At 35.3% G+C, this 19,580-nt stretch overlaps 1 protein-coding gene across 10 annotated transcripts; it reads right to left on the bottom strand.

Annotated features, from left to right (window-relative positions):
• Positions 1 to 2,653: 2,653 nt before the first annotated feature.
• LOC105049595 (small ribosomal subunit protein bS1c) lies at positions 2,654 to 18,792 on the bottom strand. Of its 10 annotated transcripts, none has more exons than XR_003801500.2 (11): positions 18,439 to 18,792; positions 14,425 to 14,584; positions 12,003 to 12,064; positions 8,782 to 8,941; positions 8,573 to 8,693; positions 8,005 to 8,086; positions 7,790 to 7,924; positions 6,993 to 7,071; positions 6,845 to 6,895; positions 6,048 to 6,166; positions 2,654 to 3,063 (listed from the first exon to the last, which is right to left on the bottom strand). XR_003801500.2 is itself a non-coding variant. In XM_010929298.4 (11 exons), exons 1-10 carry the CDS (start codon positions 18,679 to 18,681, stop codon positions 6,083 to 6,085), a joined length of 1,161 nt encoding a protein of 386 aa, XP_010927600.1. In that variant the 5' UTR covers positions 18,682 to 18,791; the 3' UTR covers positions 2,654 to 3,063; positions 6,048 to 6,082. The 10 variants fall into 10 exon arrangements, 7 of the variants coding, with proteins under 7 accessions (XP_010927600.1, XP_010927599.1, XP_010927598.1 ...); XM_010929298.4 differs by having other exon boundaries at positions 7,806 to 7,924; positions 18,439 to 18,791; XR_003801499.2 differs by lacking the exon at positions 2,654 to 3,063 and adding an exon at positions 4,569 to 4,948.
• Positions 18,793 to 19,580: the final 788 nt, after the last annotated feature.

Raw genomic sequence — 19,580 nt, 5'->3', positions numbered from 1 at the left:
GGATTGCGAGAAAATTTTCCCACCAAATAGATGTGCTTCTTATCTAGTTCGATGATCCAAATCCTGCAGGAATTCAATTCTCAGTGGGAACATTGTGCAAAATGTCTGGATGGGATGCTGTTCCAATTGTCAGACAGGATTATCCTACCATCATCCCAATATCTTGTTTGGTGCATCATGAGATATCCTTGTCCTAATTGCTAGGGCAGAGCAAGATGTCCCATTCACAGAAAAACCAAGAGGCCCCCATCTCAAGAGATTTGTGGTCCCGACACCTGGGATTTTGTCCCATCAAGACATTCATAGGACATCCTACCAGGACTTAAATCATTAATCTTTGTGTTCTATTTTATCTCCAAATTGCTGAAAATATTTCCTACATTCAGAAATGTTAGACCTAGAGATTAAATTTTTCTATGACACAATAGTACGGCCAGTTTACCGAAGAACTTCTGCTAGGGATGGCAATGGATAGGGTTTGGATCGGGTATTGTACTATCCATCTCCAAACCCGAACTTAATACTCTATGCCCAAACCCTACCCGATACCCGATCGGATAAGAAAAGAGATACCCATCCCCATACCCAATGGATTCGGGGATACCCACGGGTAACTCATTTTTCCATACCCAACCCATACCCGCCTCATGCCTATCCCATAACCAAAAAAAATAAACAACCAAAATAATTTTATAGATATTATCAATCAAAACAAAATTATCAATTCAACATAGAATATAATTTACAAGTCTCGATTTATAAAAATCAAATATAGAAATAGAATTACAATTCAACATAGACATATAAATAATTAAAATAATTTTATACATATTATCAACCAAAACAGAATTACCAAAATAGAATTATAAACATATATATTTGGATATGGGTTCGGATATTACCCATACAGAATTACCAAAACAGAATTATAAACATATATATTTGGATATGGGTTCGGATATTACCCATACCCGTAGGTTCGGCTCAAATTCGGATTCGAGTTTGGGTAGAAAACAGCACTACCCATACCATATCTATACCCATGCTATAGTTTTCGGGTTTTACCCAAATCCGAACCCAAACCCGGTCAAATCCTATTTTTCGGGTTTGACTGGGTTTGGGTAGGATACATACCTATCAGGTCGGATCGATTTTGCCATCCCTAACTTCCGCCTCATTACATAGCTGAGTTCAGAAACTGTAAGGGCTGTACTCCTCTAAGATCATCTGGTCATCTTAATTAAGAGAATAATAGCAACTTTTGCGCTTACAATCTATTTGAATTGTTAAACTAGCATGATCCTCCATCACCATGTGTGGGCTTGTGTTTTATTTTCTACCTATCATGGAGATATTTGCTAATGACAGTTTATGAGAAAGAAATATCCTGCAAAACAAAATATAAAGAAGGCATTTTACCAAGTGAGATTAGCATGTTCTTAAAATTGTCTTGATTCTGGTCTTCAAAATGATGTAGTTACATAGATTTAAATAAACACATTAAGTCCCTTAGTGAAAATTTACTTTTCCTAAAATAGTATGCTACCAGGATGTGACAACCACAAACATTAGCTCTCCATATAGACATACTCTTGAACTCTTCATTTGTCTTCATTGATGAACCACACCAGCTTTTCCATGTTACCATATAGGTTGTCATGTTAATTGTTTGCAGAAAGCTTTAACATACATACGTACGTACATACATATACATACATACATACATATATATCTATACACACACACACATATACATACATACATACATACATGTATATCTATAGACACACACACACACACATATATATATATATATTATATATCACCTATAAAAAAATTAGAATATATTATTTGTTAAAGTCTTCCAATATATATATATATATTTGTCCAAACTTTCTAATTAACTCAAAATTTAAAAATATTCTAATATCTAAAATTTTGAACAATCTCTAGAAGGAACAAAAACTCATTTTTAATACAACAGTAGTTGGTCAAACTCATTATTAAAAAAATTGACTGTTTTTATTAGAGAAGAATTCAACTTCACCTTTTAGAATCTGCATTTTTTTAAAAAAGATGTATAAGTATCATGATCTAACTGGGATACACATTCGACACACTTTAGAAGCTGGACAGAAGGTTAGATCAGGGCACCTAGATCAACAATCACCAAGCCAACAACTATCTGACACCATGCTCCCAAAATGGTAATCAAGCAACCTCCAATTAAGGCCATCTTAGAAATCAGATTCTTGCTTCTCTGAGTGCCTTGTATGATTTGATTATTCCTGTAAATATGTTGTTTAAGGCTTCTGAATGCCTCAAGTTGAGTGATTGTGCTACAAAGCACAAAAATTAACCAAATAATATAGCAAATGTACTTGATTTGCTATTTGTTTCCAGTCTCCCAGAGTTTTAGTTGCTAAATATGTTGTTTAAGGCTTCTGAACGCCTCAAGTTGAGTGATTGTGCTACAAAGCACAAAAATTAACCAAATAATATCGCAAATGTACTTGATTTGTTATTTGTTTCCAGTCTCCCAGAGTTTGAGTTGCCTTTGATTGAGCTTTATAAAAAACTAAAGGTGGCCATATTATGGATCAACTACCAGCTCTATTGTCCTCTGATAAAACAATATACCCTGCAATAGTGGTTGAACAAATGAGGACTGCCTTCCCTTTTTTTTTTTCTTTGTTTCTTTTCTATATCTGTCTTTATGGTGACTAGGAACAAACTCACCCGGGAAAAATTGGACAGCTGCATAGAGTTCTACTTATAAGACCAGAATCTGTGTCCAAATTGTACTTGATGGACATGATAACTACGAATTGGTACAAATCTTTGTCAGTTTTAGCTACTTCATGATGAATTTGAATGCCATCAAATATTACATTCCAAGATTACATGTGGTATGTACTCCCCAGCACAAGGAATTGAATACACACAACTCCCTAAACTAAATACCTAGTACCTTGTCCATAAACTCCCTAAATTTAACATAGCACCTTGTCTGTTGAATCTTCAACTCCATCTTGGGAATGTTCAACATAAGTGATTCCATGCCTGAAAGGATGGAGTGTTTTATGTTATCATATCAAACATCCAAACTTTACTACATAGAGTTATTGGCCCAGACTGTACATAATGTTTTTTTATCTCAGAACATTCAGGCCAATGCATGACTCAAATCCTTCATGGAATTAAAGAAGATATCCATATCTTCACCAAGGATCAAACTCCTACATTGATCATAATGATTAGAATCAAGGATGTCATCCATGTACGGAACTAACAGCTTTGCCACCATTTTTCTAGTTCATGCTTTTAGCCAAATTCTTTGAACGACTGATTGAACAAAATAGTCCAGTTGCTAGATGCTTCAAGCTATATGTAAAGTTGTGCAGCTTGTAGGTTATATTCTTCTACTATGAAACTATAAATCTCATATGGATCACTAAATTCCAACCAACCTTAAAAAATGTCATATTTTCAATTGGTACCTAGAGTCAGCAAAATCATTTTTAACCTATAAATGAAATTGATGAGAAGATTTTCTGATTACAGATCACTCAAGATTTGTATAAACTTCTGCAAATGTTTTACCCTCAGAAGTCTTAATTGCCATCAACCCCAAAAGTTTTCTATCCTCCTTTTATATACCTTTCTTTCTTGCCTCTAAACTTCAAAGCATCCAAGCAATCTTATCTAATTTTTCAGAACAAACTAGTAAGCTTATGCTTCTCACACAAAAAGTGAGGATTGCAAGTAGTGAAACATAAGAACACACTGAGGTACCAGGTTCATATCACTCAAGAGTGCAGATTGATTTTCTATGATCATACCACATCAAATATTATCATATAGTTCTTACTTCAGTTTGCCTGGGATCATCAGGTGTTTCAATTGAGATTCAATTGCGTTATTTCCCCAATACTCACCTCACTATTGTTGAATAGCCTCTACAAGTTTCACACTTGAAGTTGTATTTCATCTGATATTTGTTATGCATCAAGTAAGCATTTGTTTGACTATTTACATGGTAGTAGCATATTAATTGAACAATGGCCAAAAGTGAGAATCCATATGAAATAACAGTTCTCCTGCACTATTTATCAAACTAGAAAGATAACAAAGGGTTTTGAAAAATTTGGCATACAAAGGTGCTAAAGTGCAACAACATGTCTCCCATGAGAAACAGAAGAAAATCTGTCTAAATATTTATAAATTTGACAAAGGCTCTACCGACATCTGTCCTTAATTCTAGCGGTCAATGAATCCAAAAGTACTTTGTAAAGCACAAAATGCAAGAAGAAATCAGATAGGAACAAGTGTCAGAAAAAAGTTGCCAATGTGCAGCGATTCCACTATTGAGAGCAACAACCTCAAGTTATTATGCCACGCGAAATGAGGATGCACGATGCATACTTGAACACAGGTGTACAAACCAAGTGCTGGAAGGGTTGTGGATGTGTTAGTGATCATACATACGTGAGTGCACCATCCCACTAGCATCTAGTCATCTACATGCACGTGCATGCGCACATAAACATAATAGGGCATGCTCCATCTTTTGCAATATGTAAAAACAATACATAACAAAGAAAATTTATCTAAATCAAACTCTACACAACATTATCTTCACCTGAAGAAGACTCATATATGAACATCCTCATGAATGGGACTATGTTCAATTTGGCTCTCTAGCTTGTAATGCCCCAAAAATGAAGGCAATAGGCTATATTACACATATATTCTTCTCATTTTGTCTGCACTGTCTCAAAGAACCTCTCCAGTTGAATGGGTTTAAACTACATAACTTGAAAGAGCTGGCCACCCCAACCAGCCTTCTCCTTTCATGGCAGGCTCTTCTCTTGTCCAGAACTATCTTAGCTAAGAACCTGACAGTCTGACACCATGGAGATTTCACAGGTTGATTTAAGATTGGGAGCTGGTCATCCATGAAGCATGGATACAAATACAAGACATGTATACAACATGTTACAGATAAATCAATACAGCAAATCTTGAAAAAAATTGAATATGGTATACCAGGGTGAAGCAGTAAATAAATACATTCTTTTTAAAAAGCATCTATAAAGTAGAACCAGTTATCACAAAAGCAGTCAATACTTCGTACAGTATCATTAGCACTGATGAAATCCATCATTTAGCTATAGTATAATCCACATATTATAATCTATAAGCCATAAATAACATTGGCATCAGAATTATAATTAACCATGGATGACTGAAAAATAAACATTCATAAGGGGAAAAAAGCCCTCCCCTTCTCCTCAAAAGGATTATCAAAGTGTGGAGCATACCTGGTAACTATCCAAAGATTCCAACCAAATAGGATATTTAAAATCCTAGCCATATACACATTCGTAGTTATCAAACTTTGTCAATCCTATCTTGATCCTCAAAGCCAACCCATTTAGCAAGGACAAGCTTGATCATGTGTAAGGTGAAGAATTTTTAAGCAATTCTTAGATGTAACTAAAACAGTAGGCCAATGTGTCTTGCAGCATGAACAATTTGATCAAGTATAGAAGGGTCAATCCTAGAATTTATTAAATATATGAAGAAATGACTTTTAAAGAACAGCCGTATGCCATTCAGTAGAGTAAGGTGTTTAAACTGAGTGATATTATTAATAGTCTTAACAACATTAGATTACATATTACTTCAATGATGCATTTGCTCTATAATGATAATGTGTATGCCAAGAAATATGATACCATCAACAAAGAAGACCAAGAGCAAGTTTCCACACATAAAAGGAGAAGAAATTGATTTGTTTCTTCCTTAAAATTATTACAAAAAAAAAATTATAGAGCATCCGCAGAAAAATCTGCAGCCTCTTATACAAAGAGGGTATTCAACCTATGTTTTCCAGCTACAGGCACAATAGAACTAGAATAATTTTCAACTGACCCTTTGGCTCATTGATGATGTTAATATTTGGTTCAGTGTACAAGCAATGTACAGCACATAACAAGTGGTGCAAGAATTTGACAGCAGCAACAGATCATTCAGAGACACACCTGTGTTCAAACTTCAAATCCCACATCATGTAAGCTCAAGGAACACGACCTAATACTCTCTGTACAGCTTTCTTTATGCCATCCTGGTCAAGTGTGGTAGTCAAATACACCTCCTGGACCTGTTACAGAACAAACAGCTGGTCTTCAACTCTTTTGGTCATGTTCTACTTATTATGTGATTCCTGAGTTGTATAAAATTTCTAGAACACATTATGCCTATAATCTCAGCAATCATGATATGTTTGAACTCTTACAGATATTTGAAATTGGGCCAAGTACTGCTGAATTCAGTAAATTGCAAAAGGTTACATGCAAAATAGATGATAATTAATGGAAGAAAGTAAGTTCTTATAAACTATTCCAAGACTAATATTTTGCAAGTTCTCGGAATTGTCCTTAAATAACTTCTAATGGGAAAGAAAATGTGAAAAAAATGACTACACAATACAAAGTTTGGTTTGCTCGTCATGGAACACCCATAGATGTTGGCTCAAAATCTACACAAAGTAGATATGTTTAAGTGGGAACTTGTGGCCGTAAAAAAATGTGATATAAACAATCAAAGAAGGTCATATATTTATCTGCCTTGACACTAAATAGTAAATGAACTATTATAAATTAGAGAGAAGAAATAATATGACATCTTATACATAGCAATTGATCTGACAACCGTACATTGATAGTTGCAGGAAGGATTTTTCAAGACCACATATGACTGACATTGAAGTACCAGCATGTTTTGAATCAAAAGAATGAAGAAAGACATAACATTTTCCATTAAAGAAGAAAAAACCAACCTGTCTTCCGGCTCGAGCAAGGAGGGTGAACTGTTTGTCCTTGGCTGGTATCTGCAAGAGCAAAAAGCATACAAAATGAATCTCCAAACACGTTTAGATCTTAACCGAAGGAGAAAAATGCTTCTCTTAATAAAGGTTTCCATCTCACATTTGAAAGCCAAAGTTCCAAGTCCTGTGAGACCACACGCTTCTCCAGTCCTTGCCGCCCAAGTCTTACACCAGTTATGCTGCACATGGTATTCATAAGTTTGCACTTTAAGTATATTAAATGAGGAAAACATGATAACAATCCCCATTCTATTTATTTGGCTTCAAATTATAAATTAAATTTGAGAATAAAAGGATTTGATGACAATATTTATTAATTGTATGCAGATGCCTTTTCCAGGTTCTTTCTGAAGGCCAACAGCAGTTAAGAATTTTGTATGATATAGTTCTCAACAGAATATATTTCTCAATTTCCAAGTATTGCTGGAAAGTTATTTGAAGTATATTCAAAATCTCAGCCAAGGTCAGGTAATATATAAATGTTTCTAGTTCGCCATTTGCAATTTAACTGCAGAGGACATAATCTAACTGATGCTATAACTGGGAAAAATGAAGGATAAACAGAGTATCTATCCAACCTATGTTTTTCCATTTCTTGTTTTGCACTGCAGTCTATGAGAAATTTTGTTCCTATGCTGATTAATCATCAACTATGAATTGGTATACATTTAAGAATAATTTGAGTAGAAAGGTCTGTTTATGTCAAGCATGAGAAAATTTGCATATATGTTTTAAAAATTGTTTGAATTTAAAAAGTAAGATGCACATAAACAATGATGTCCCCTATGAACATAAAACGCTACTTCTATCAAATTTCTCTGCAAGAAAGTGTTCGAAAGCCAAATTCTTGACATAAATATGCATATAACACAACAAATCCTTAAGACTTGGGCTTACAGACATGCAACCATACCCATCCTCTTGTAATAGTTCTTTACATATGCTCTCAAGTCCTGGAAGAGGTTCAATGTTCATGTTCGAAGACATGTTGAGCACATCAGACTCTTCCTGGGCTTCCTGTTGACATTTATACTTCATAAGCAATTTTAGTATGCAAAGCCATTATAAAAGCACTGATTGGAAATTGTGAACATCCATATCCAACAATCTACCTGAGGAATTACTTTGTCCAGTGTCTCCAAAAGAGGATCATCTTCTAACTGTTTGATTGAGAGAGTAATCCTAGACTTTTCTCTGATTTTTTAAAGACAAGAAATTGTTACAAGTAAGCTATTTATAGGTTTAAAAAAAAAAATTAGTAATCATTCTTTCTAATAGTAATTCTGATGTAAGTTTTCATACTTCTCAACAGTGTCAACTTGAAGAGCAGATGGTCATGGTGCAAAAAAGGGATAAATTTGCAACAATTACATAGCCTATTTGCATGTTAAATTTCTGCCCAATACATGAATCATGCATAAAAAACATATAATTTTCAAATTTTTGTGCATTTGCAGATAAAATATTCCATACAATGCAGTTGTACAAACTACAAAGTATAGGGTGAAAACCTATATGTGTTATGTTCAACTACTGCATAAATTTGAAATACTGATTGAAAGGCAAAGATGACAGCTTATTTAAAGATGGTGTTAGATCTTTCTCTAGTAGTATGCAGCAACTTATTTAACAAAAATTATGACTAAGAAACTTAACAGACAAGACTTTCATCTATCTTACCTATCTATGTGAATCACTTTGACCCTCACTTGGTCTCCTTCATTAAGAAAATCTCTCACATCTTGAACCAAATCCCAAGAAACCTCAGAGACATGTACAAGTCCAGTGAGATAATAGAAACCTATCCAGGTATATCGTATATCAGCCATCATCTGACAAATAAATCTAAAGTGAAGTAGTTGAGTCATTTGATCATGAATTAGAGGTACCATCAGGATAACGTAGATGAACAAATGCACCATAGTCTTCCACTGAACCCACTCTTGCATCAAACACATCCCCGACCTTGACTTGGCTTGAATACTTTGACCAAACCGCATCCTTTTCAGAGAATATTAGTTTCTTTTCCTCCTCATTTGCTTCAAGTACCTACAGAATTGATACAGAATCTTTTCAACACATAGTGAATCAAAATTAATAATTATTAAAAGCATACATAATTTTAAAATGTATAAAGTTTGAGGTGGGGGAAGTTCCATTCAACCACATAAATCACTTGTTCAACAATGGTCAAACTTTTGACAGCTACTTATGAATTGTATACTTGGAATTAGAAAGAATACCGCCTTCTTTTAAATATATAGTGCAAAGCTTGCTGACAGGTAAGGGCAGGCAGCATAGCAAACTTAGTATTAAAGCGTGTATATTTTTTTGTTTGATTTATAGTATAAAAGCATCCAAATCAGCTGAAATTTAGTATGTGCATGTTTTGAAATATACAGATCAAGATCAATGGTTTGGATTTGTCTATAATATGTTTTCTTATCAGCTATATTCCTATCATTTGTTTTGTTCACGCTCGATTCATGAGAAAGAGGCCTTCAAACTATACGATATTTAATCTTTAGGCAATTCATATAACATAGATCAGGATCAATTGTGTGCATTTTGATTTTGAGAGGTCCATTACTGATTTTTCACTTGGAAGTATTTCAGGTCAGATGCCCTCAAAAGCATTCTAGCTTAACTCTGTAAGTGTATGTGCTAAGTCTCTGAAAAATCATGTATATTTGGTCATGTGAGAGATGAAAATGACAACCATTTCGATTTTATATGCGACAGAACTTTTGTATTATAATGACAGACAAATCATAAAAAATCATAAAAAGGGTCAAAGAATCATAAAAAAACAACATAAAAGGGGTCAAAAAAGGGTCAAAAAATAATGCAGACAAATCATAAAAAGGGTCAAAAAATCAATTAGATATGCTGAAAAGTGTCTGCATCTAGGTTAAATAGTTGAAAAATTCCCACATAAAAATAAAACATTAAAAATGTTAATAAGAACTAGAAAAAGGATAGAAACGAAGGTTTGAGGTTCTGGCCAAAATGGTTTGCATTCGGCATGGGCCAGCATATGACCACTCATTTTTTCAGTTTTCAGCCAGTTCAGCCATAAACCTACCCAAAACAGGTGAAATTAAAGAGAATTGTATTTCACATCAGCTTTGCAGACTGTTTAAGCCTTCTTATTTCGTCAGGGGATTGTGCAGATGCAGTGGACTGCACAAGTCATGTCCATAATCCCCACAAACCCATTGTGAAAATAAGGCAAGTAGGAGATGGAATTAAGAAAACAAGCTTTTTTTCCCGTACACTTTCATCCCCTGGTGATCCACAAACAATAGTTACACCAAAGTCCAGGGAATAGAGAAGACCAAGGTAGCAAAACAAAATAATAATGATTAAACAAACAATAAAGACTTTAAGAGAACACCGTGGTAAGGAGGCTAAACTCTCTAGTAAGTTTTTCAAAAATAATGCCAAATGTGATGAAAACAAGCAAGAAATTATGTTTGGTCGGAAATGCTTTGTAGGTTCTATGAATATGAGTGCCCATGGAAAGGGTCTATCTACGGATGGCAACATGTCGGGTATGGGTTGGATTGGCCAATATTCGTACCGGCCCCGCAAATAAAAACCCTATACCCATACCCACCCCGTATTTGCCTCGGATCGGATCAGGTCGGAACAAGTAGAGATGTGGTTTGGGTCGGATCGGGTAGATAAGAGGGGTCGGATCCGATCAAGTTGGGTCAAACACACATAAACATTATAAAATAATTGTAATTTGAAAGAGAGATATAGATTAAGGTTATATTGGATCGGGTTTGGGGTAGAGCATACCATTATCCATATCCGACTCAAACCCGCTTCGAATATTTTTTTCTAGAACCCATGCCCGTCCCTCATTCTAATGAGGTCAGGTAAAACCCACCCCAGTCGGGTTGGGTCGGATCAGGTCAGGTACCTAATGGGTCGGGCTAAAGCGCCATCCTCCGATCCAACCATTTGAGCAATGGAGAAAGTAAAATTATAAATAACCCAAACCTAAAGACTTAGCTTGAAAAATTAAAAATATGGCCTGTGGATTGTCTTGTTAACATCCCTGTCCAAAAACTTTTGTTAATCTTGAAATAGATAAAAATATTTTATAATGTAGTAATATTATAGATTTACATTTTTTGGAAGTATGGTTTTGTTGATGATCTGCAAAACTACCAATTACACCGAACTTCTGTCGAATCATGCCGAACCAATCGGTTTGGAGCATACCAAATCAAACTAGTCAATTATCGATACGGTTCACTCCATCAGTTCGAAATAAAAGGAGGGGGGCAAGGGAGGGGAGGGGGAGGGAGAGAGGTCGAGATAGAGAGAGAGGGGGTTGTCAACTAAACCTATTATACTACTACATTCAAGACTCTAATAATACTGTCGATACCAAAGTTTTAATTTTCGTGGGACGAGACTATCCCGATTTTTCCATAGAATGGGACGCACCGCCATCTCCCACTATCCCGACACTTAAGATGGGATTTCTCAAGATGTCCCAATTGGAATGCTGGGATATTAGCAAGATGGCCCTGTCCCGACATATGGGACGGTACTCCATTCTAGTGCCCCGCGAGATATTCTGCTAGGACTTGAATCCTTGGTTGATACCACTTCATGAATTCCTCATCTGTTTCTATTCACACAAACATACATATTTTCACATCCTTTCTAAAACTCATTTTTACAATTCTCTTCTTCATTGACATGATATCTTAGAGCAATACTATCATGTGTCACATAGCTTGAGCTGCCACTCCCATCTCTGCTTAGATATTTCTTTGGTCTCTTTGCAATTTATCATGCTAATGCCTTTAAGTATATTTATCCTTAAACAGGTTCATGATTAAGCACAAATCACATGACTATGGTACCATTTGTTTCAGCCCACCCATCGCCATTTTCAATCCCTTCAGATAGCAATTTAGACGGTTTCTAGATTTTATTCATTCCAAGGCACTCTTATGCCATATTCTTATGCTACTGATCCATATACATGGTCGCAATCATATGCATAGATAGAATAAATGAAGTAGGAAGTGGGTTAATAAAGATAATGACCTATTCTATTTACTTGAAACATCAAATTAATTACCTTCATAGGAATAGATGAACCTACTAGATCCTTTGCTATATCCTGTATGGTTGTCGGTGGATCTACATGCAAAAAGAGACATTAGGAAGCAATGTCAGGATGCTGATTATCAACAAATGATACATGGATTGCATGTCTTAGCATCAAACATAAAAAACAAGGAAACCCAACTAGTCAAGAATCAATATTTTCAACCAGCAGTACTTTTTCTTTAAAACAAATGCAAATGAACTTTGAAAGCATAAAAGAATAATTTATCAAGAAATGGAATAGGATGACCTATTCTGCAAGAACTTCTAAAAGAACCCAGTTATTTTGGATAAATTTGACAAGGTTTTGAGCAGCACATTGGTCCACACAAGCCATAGCTGATGCAGCTGCACAATGTAGACATTCTCAATCGCTCTTTAATTTCATAGATTTGAAGGCATAAATTTTACTTAAATGTCTTCTGAACAGAACAAAGACCCTATGCTCTAGCACAACTAAGGAAGAACCAAAAAAAATTATGATAGTGAAACTAGAATTGATTTAAACAAATATACACAGGAATAAATAAATAAACTGTCACAAGGCCATTAACATGATATGTGGGTGTGTTTTCTTTATCAGCTCATACCTGTGGCAGTTGATCTGTGACAACCCATGTTGTACAGGCTGTTCTATCAAAGTGTATCACAGTGCCATACTACAATACACGCCAGGATAACTCATTTTTCAAGATAATTCCTCAAACCTCAAGTGAAGCCATTTTCCAAGCTAAATTTAAAAAGTCAAATAACAAAATTGAAGAAGGGGAAAACAATGAATAACAGATTGATCCAGATTCAAAGATATCAGCATGGGTTTTGGGAATTCTTTTTTAATTTTGATTCTAGCAAAGAACCTTGGATATTAATTTTCATCCATTCATTAACTTGAATCACAGATGGGCTGAAGGAGTTTCTAGTGAGAGATGGGTGTTTTCCTTTGAAATTTGATGCTGCTGAAGTCCATAATATAATTGGTTCATTTAAGTGCAGGTCTTGGCATAATGATTACAGTTGCTTCATTATGACCTGAGCATCACATGTTCAAAACATGGAAACACCCTTCCAGCATGCAGGGGTAATGTTGCATACATCTGACCCTCCCCAGACCTTGCAGTGCCAAGAGCCTCGTGCATTGGGATGCCCTTTTTTTGCTGAATCTTATGCAATTTGATGGGATTCATATTATTGTAGCTTTCACATGAAATATCATTTGACTAGTTTACATTAGAAACTAGATTTCCACTTTAAAATGTAAAGCCTTGTCTTTTATTGAATTTCTAATCTTATATAATGCTAGTTTATGTTACTTTGTGGACTGGAATTCCTTAGCAATATAAAACAAAATAAGAAATCCAAATAAGCCTCTTGCAGAACTCTCTCAAATCTCAATAATCTTTTTCTCCCACAATTAGGGTCCATTTCAGGAGTTATTTATGTGGAATCTTGTCCAATTCAGAACCAAGTGTGATCACCACAATAACTTTGACATGCATGATAATTCACAATTTCACATAAAAACATATTTTACATGTCAACTAATTAAGCAAGTTATTCTATGTCATTAAGTATCTAATGCATCTGTAGTTCTCCTAATATCTGAAGACACACGTGAAGACAACAGAGATCAAATAAGCAGGGTATATCCCTACCCTTAACTAAAACCAGATATCTTCCAAAGCTTCATGAGGTTAAGATCAAACAAAAACTAAAACTAAACATGACAGGTGTGATTATATACATAGATCCAATTATTACAGTGTGTATCCTATTCTGTAGTTCATATAACAACATAGTTCATATAACAACATATATTATATTAGCTAGAAACGGTATCATATTCTATGGATATGCTACCCTTTCTGAGTATCTAATGAAAATTGTGCTGTTCCGAATATCTAATTGGAAAATCCAAACAACCACTAAGTGATATGCAATAAAAATAATATTCATCATTGATCTACTATATAATTTATGCGATTACATTGCATCGTGACTCTGTTTTCTTCATTTAGATTTCTGATATGTGCATGATTGTTGATTACCATTCTTATCAATATGATGTCTGATTTCATTAATTCTCCTCAGACAGGCAATGAATGAGGAAAGAACTTTTGTTTTACTTCAGTTTATCCAACATTTAAGAGGCTAATGCAACTCAGTGATAGGATCTCCATGCCAACAAATCAATGCTGTAAGAGCATTATAGATGCTTCAACATTTTACATGTCAAAGAACTCACTGGTATTTATTTATTTTTGTTTTTAAAAAAAAAAGCAGAGGGAACTATGCTTGCACAAATATTACTATTTCTTTAACATAAGAGAGATTAAATAATAAATTCTAAGTAGGAAACCAATTCCTGTCAATGAAAAACATGGTGAAAGAAGTACCTTTACATGAATGTGATGGACTCAGCAGTGGGTATGGAAGAAAGCCGAGAAGTGAATAAAACCGAATCAGCAACCCCCCATTGTTGAATCCTTCAATCCGTCCATCAAAGATGATACCACTGTCTTTGTATGCCCTTGCTGCCCTCCAATCAGCAGACCTCTACTTCTTCACATAAACAAAGAATGAGACAATATTTATGTATGAAGGAAGAATTGTTAATCACACAAATGTTGAGATATGTTTGTACTTATGCACGAAAAATTATATGAAGCATGAAAGTATTGTAGATTCCCCAAATGGGACCACAGTTCAGCCATCTTCACTTGTATAACCTTTCAGTTGTCATAGAACATGGTGGGAAAACCACAAAATAGTAAATCAGACTTCAGAAATATTGCAGAACTATGAAAACAAAAGAATTTGAGGGAGGGGGAGCTCATGACAGGAAATGTATAAGTTTTAGTAGTTAATGAAATAAGTACAAACTATGGAGAGGTATATGGTAACTATGAAAAAGAGTCAACCAGATGTTCTACATGCACTTATCAAGGAAGACAAAGTCCCAACTGATGAAAATGAAGAGTTGGATGGATCTGTTTCCAGGATCCTAGAGGGCGATCTGAATAAACTAGGTTTCCAAGAGCAGAGAAATAATGGTAATAGGCGGACATCGAGTAGATGTTTTATGAGTGCATTATTATTTTTTCTGTCTTATGCAGACACACTCATTTGAAACCTAAAGATGCTTTGTCAAAATAGAAAAGCTAAAGAAGGTTGCACCATAACTTTGAATTATGAATGCAACAAACAATGCACACGAGTCAGCCAACTCTGGATAATGCTTAAATAGATTCAAATTTAATATTGTAAGAACCGACCAACTACCCAACTTATATAGTACAATTTTGAAGGAAACAAAGTGAAGTACTGACAAGATGAAAATGATATTGACATATGACACATTATGCAGCTTCATCATTGCATTTTATGTTTTCATTCCAATGTTAATATAATTTATTAAAATTTTTAAAGTGACTGTTCTAATTACTTCCAATTTCTCCAGTCCTCTTTTTTTTTTCTTCTCTATGCTTCATTCCAGACATGACTTTTATTGTTAGCTGAAATGGAAACATTACATGCAAAACAAATTCATTTTAGATGTCTCTGCACGAACTGGAATCCTGGTTTTGGAGCTGTAATATCTGATCTGCTAAAACCAACATGTTCTTTTAAATTGGATGTTTATATATATTTTCAGGATAATTTCTGGGTCATTTTCAACTTCAAAGTGGTAAATCCAGCCTCTCTGAAGCATTTTTTTTCCAGCTTAAACTTGGAATTGCAAATTTGGGAAGTTTTGGAAACACTTGTGTATTAGGTTTAGAGCATTGCAGAGTGAGATCTTGTATATTTTATTCATACTTCATCAGAACTAGTAATCAGGAAATACATTTTGCAAGAATTTAAATTCATACTGTCCACACATATATATCTAAAATATCCCATGATCATTGTTTTAGTAATATGGTGGTTGCTTGCCACCTCCTTGAATTGAAGCGGAGACCTCTCCTATGGAGAGTTGTGTGCCAACCAGCTGAGGTGACACTGCTGACACAATATAGTATTATTCTTAATTGACTAATATTGCTACTATAACAAAGATTGTTGTGCAAGCCTAAGGTTTTCCCTAAAGAGATTCCTTCACATTAACAGCATGTAGTTGAGCTTCATATGGTACCTTGGATGCAACCTTGAATCTCCATCACTATTGTCACTGCAAAAGGAAAACTTGGTTCACTTACCAAACATAACCACAATTGCATGAGTTTGAAATCCCTTGAAAACCAACATCATAAGATTACCAATGTGACGATCCATTCAGTTTCAAGTCCCTAGACTAGCAACATCTCAAGGTCTCTAACATTTTGAATCCTCCTAAAGAACATGTTGCGATATATTAAATCAAGGTTCGCCATCTCGATACTGGATCCCGTACCAATACTACCTTATTATAATGTTGGTACGTGGTATGGTTTGAGATGACAATACTTGCCGATTGTCAGTATGGTGCAAGACTATATACTGCTTTGATATTGGTATGGTACCCCTAGTATGGTACGGTACCGACCGATATGACAAACCTTACATTAAATCAATAGTCTCTTCACATTCACAAGGAAATGCTTGTTAGGGCCAAATAGCCAAAACATACCCTATATGCAAGTCAACCACCTAATGGGTGCGAAAGTAGCCCATGTAGGTCCTAAGAAGGAAAGTGTATCTTTTTGGCAGCTTTAGCCAAGTGGATTATAAAGCCCATTTTTCCAAACACCTTACCTAGCTATAGCTTAAACTCTTATCAGTAAAATTTGCATTTACCCAATATCTAGTCATAATTAGCAATCTTTTATAATTAGGATTCTTCTTACTAACCTTTGGGGCAAATGATCCCACGAGCAAAGTATGAAGATTTCTTTTATGGATTCCGGTGTAGAAAACAATTTATAGCTTGTACTTCTATCATATCAATTATCATTTTAGCAATCAATTTCTCCCATAATGACATCTATACTACCGAGTTCCTCCACCACTGCAAACTCCGATAAGCATGATGCTTTTATTTATTGGAAGAACCCAAGCACTCCTTGCAGATCCATGAAAAACCCTCACAGATCTTTTTCCAACTACTCATCAATTGGCAGGTTGCTTGTTGTATTAACTTACCTAATCCATGGAGTATGCTTTTCCTGGATTGTAAATTTATATTATTATGTAATTTATAGGAAGAGGTTGTGTTTTTTGTATATAACAAGCCATACTATACTAAAGGATCCTTTAATACATGCAAAAGTTTTTCTCTAGATCATCATTCATTTCATTTAATTATTTTTAATTCATTTCAATATTTTCTTGCTAGTTTATATGTTTATGAATTTGAACTAATATTTTTGTTGTTAATATAATATACTTGGTTGCCAGCCTTTCAATTTCAATTACCTTTCTTACTATTTTCACCTGCCAAGGTGCTTCCCTAAGTGATCACCTTCTTACCGAGCATCATTGCCAACCACATACGACCATTGCCTATTAAACAAATAGTACCAACTTATCTACTCATTTGGTCATTATACCATGTGCAGCCATATCAAAGTTCGCCCAAAAAGGTTGTTCCCCATCTTGTCCCAACATTGAATGGAATGGAATGGGATGGGATGGACTAATAACTTCTAATCTCTACATGACCATTAAACAGGAATTCAAGAACACCTTAAAGATTGAAGAAAACTATTGCTGATAAGGTCTCTAGAAAGGCATTCTAGAGATCATACATTTCCTAACTCATATAGGCATGTGATTACTTTGAAATACTATAGTTCTACATTCTTCCTCTTGATATTGGAAAGACATATGTGTATATGCCACCAATGTGAATCCAGTTTCACGCGTGTGCTAGTGCCAGGCTGTAACAAGACCATTTTGCTCTAGATTAAATGGTAAGATTTTCTATGAATACTACCACTATTTTGTCAAAATGTTTTTGAAACATTTAACTAGTGCATTCCATGAGACCATTTTTTGATTACTCATACTCTATGCAAATGATCTGAAAGAAAGAAATGTATAATAGACATTTAATCATTTAGATAATGGTAAAACCATGAGTATCAACTATAGACATTATTAAAACCATCATAACATTACAAGCCTAATTGAAGCAGCAAATCACGGACTCCATCTCTCTGAGCAGATAAGTTGCGAAGGAGCATTAGCCAGCAATGGAGTATAATAGAAGAAACCAGGGATGCCAATTTTTTAGTATGTAGCAATTTTCTAGAGATGCAAGCCATTGTTTAAATTTCTGGTGAGAACCATGCTAATGACAGAGGAACAAAAATCTTGGATGTGCAAGCCAATATCATCGCCTACAGATATGTCGTCGCCAATTATTAACATGCGAAACCAAGAGGCGGATATTTCGAAAAAACAGAAGGATGTAATAACGAAGACTGTACCCGAGCTTGGCGGGCGTCTTCATCGGCGGTCTTCGAGCCCTCGCCTGATGCTTCCTCCTGATCGACACTGCTGCCAGACGACACGAGCCTCGCCGTGCAGGAGGATCTTGCCGAGGAGAGTCTCCTGCGAAGCGAGAGGCGGCACCAAGATGGAGTCACCGGGGTCGAGACGGAGGGGTTGGAGGAGCCATCGATGCCGTAGGGGCGGGAGACCAGAGAGAGACCGCCGGCTGCCGCGAACATTGAGAGAGAAAGAGAGAGGGGTTTGGAAGTGCTGGTTTTATTGGTTTTTTTTAAGACAGGGGAGAAGGAGAAGGGGATGGGGAAGGTAAAGGAGAGGCTTCGGAGGGATGTAACGGCTTAATAAATTGGAATTTTTTGAAAGATTTTGTGGTGTGCGAGATAGGGGATGGGGGGCTTTTAGGCCGTTCCAAGTGTCCTCTCCGATGCCCACACAGTTTTGTACCACGCCAGATAGAAGCCGAGTTGCTTAGAAACACAACTCAATCCTAAATATTAAACTTAAATGAGAGATTGCTTCATTTAGTATATTTTTTTTGTTTTCAAGATCAAATGAGATACATATACCTGTATTATACGTATGGCTTCTCGTAAGTCTACTAGACAATCTAATTGTCCGACATTGGCACACATTTTGCTCATGGGACTCACGCTAGGATGAGTTTGTACAGAAAATTGTTCTTGTTTTCTTTATAACTTAATTTAGGTAAAGAGTTTGCAACTTGTTGGTATACATTTTGGAGGAGTACATGCATACATGCATGACATTAAATCATGGTGCTTCATATATATATATAAAAATATATAATATATATATAGGATTAGTCAATTAAGAGTATCTAAAGCTAATGGCATTGATTATTCAAGTAATGACATATGTAGGTGCCTATGAATTTTTCAACTTATTATCCACAATATTACTATTTCATCTACCAAATATAAAATGAATAGTATGCATTTCACTTATTTTGCCTTGGACACTAATCTAAATCCAATTCGGTACGTACCTAAATGCATTAGGCTAGACTCTGATCATGCTTTGACTTGACTTAGTTTAAATGATTCAATGAATCTAAAATATTTACCGTTGAAATGTCCCAATCCAACTCAATTAGCCAATG

The sequence above is a fragment of the Elaeis guineensis genome, chromosome 8 (assembly GCF_000442705.2).
Source record: "Elaeis guineensis isolate ETL-2024a chromosome 8, EG11, whole genome shotgun sequence".
In the NCBI taxonomy this organism is placed as follows: domain Eukaryota; kingdom Viridiplantae; phylum Streptophyta; class Magnoliopsida; order Arecales; family Arecaceae; genus Elaeis; species Elaeis guineensis.
Note: the sequence above shows the minus strand (reverse complement) of the source record. Positions and strands in the feature narration are given on the sequence as shown.

Excerpts from the sequence above, each read along its gene's own strand:
- LOC105049595 (XM_010929298.4), bottom strand. The coding sequence starts at position 18,681 with ATGTTCGCGGCAGCCGGCGGTCTCTCTCTGGTCTCCCGCCCCTACGGC. Across the intron at positions 8,087-8,572 it reads AAAGTGATTCACATAGATAG|AGAAAAGTCTAGGATTACTC; the intron begins GTAAGATAGATG and ends TTAAAAAATCAG. Across the intron at positions 7,072-7,805 it reads GAACTATTACAAGAGGATGG|CATAACTGGTGTAAGACTTG; the intron begins GTATGGTTGCAT and ends TACCATGTGCAG.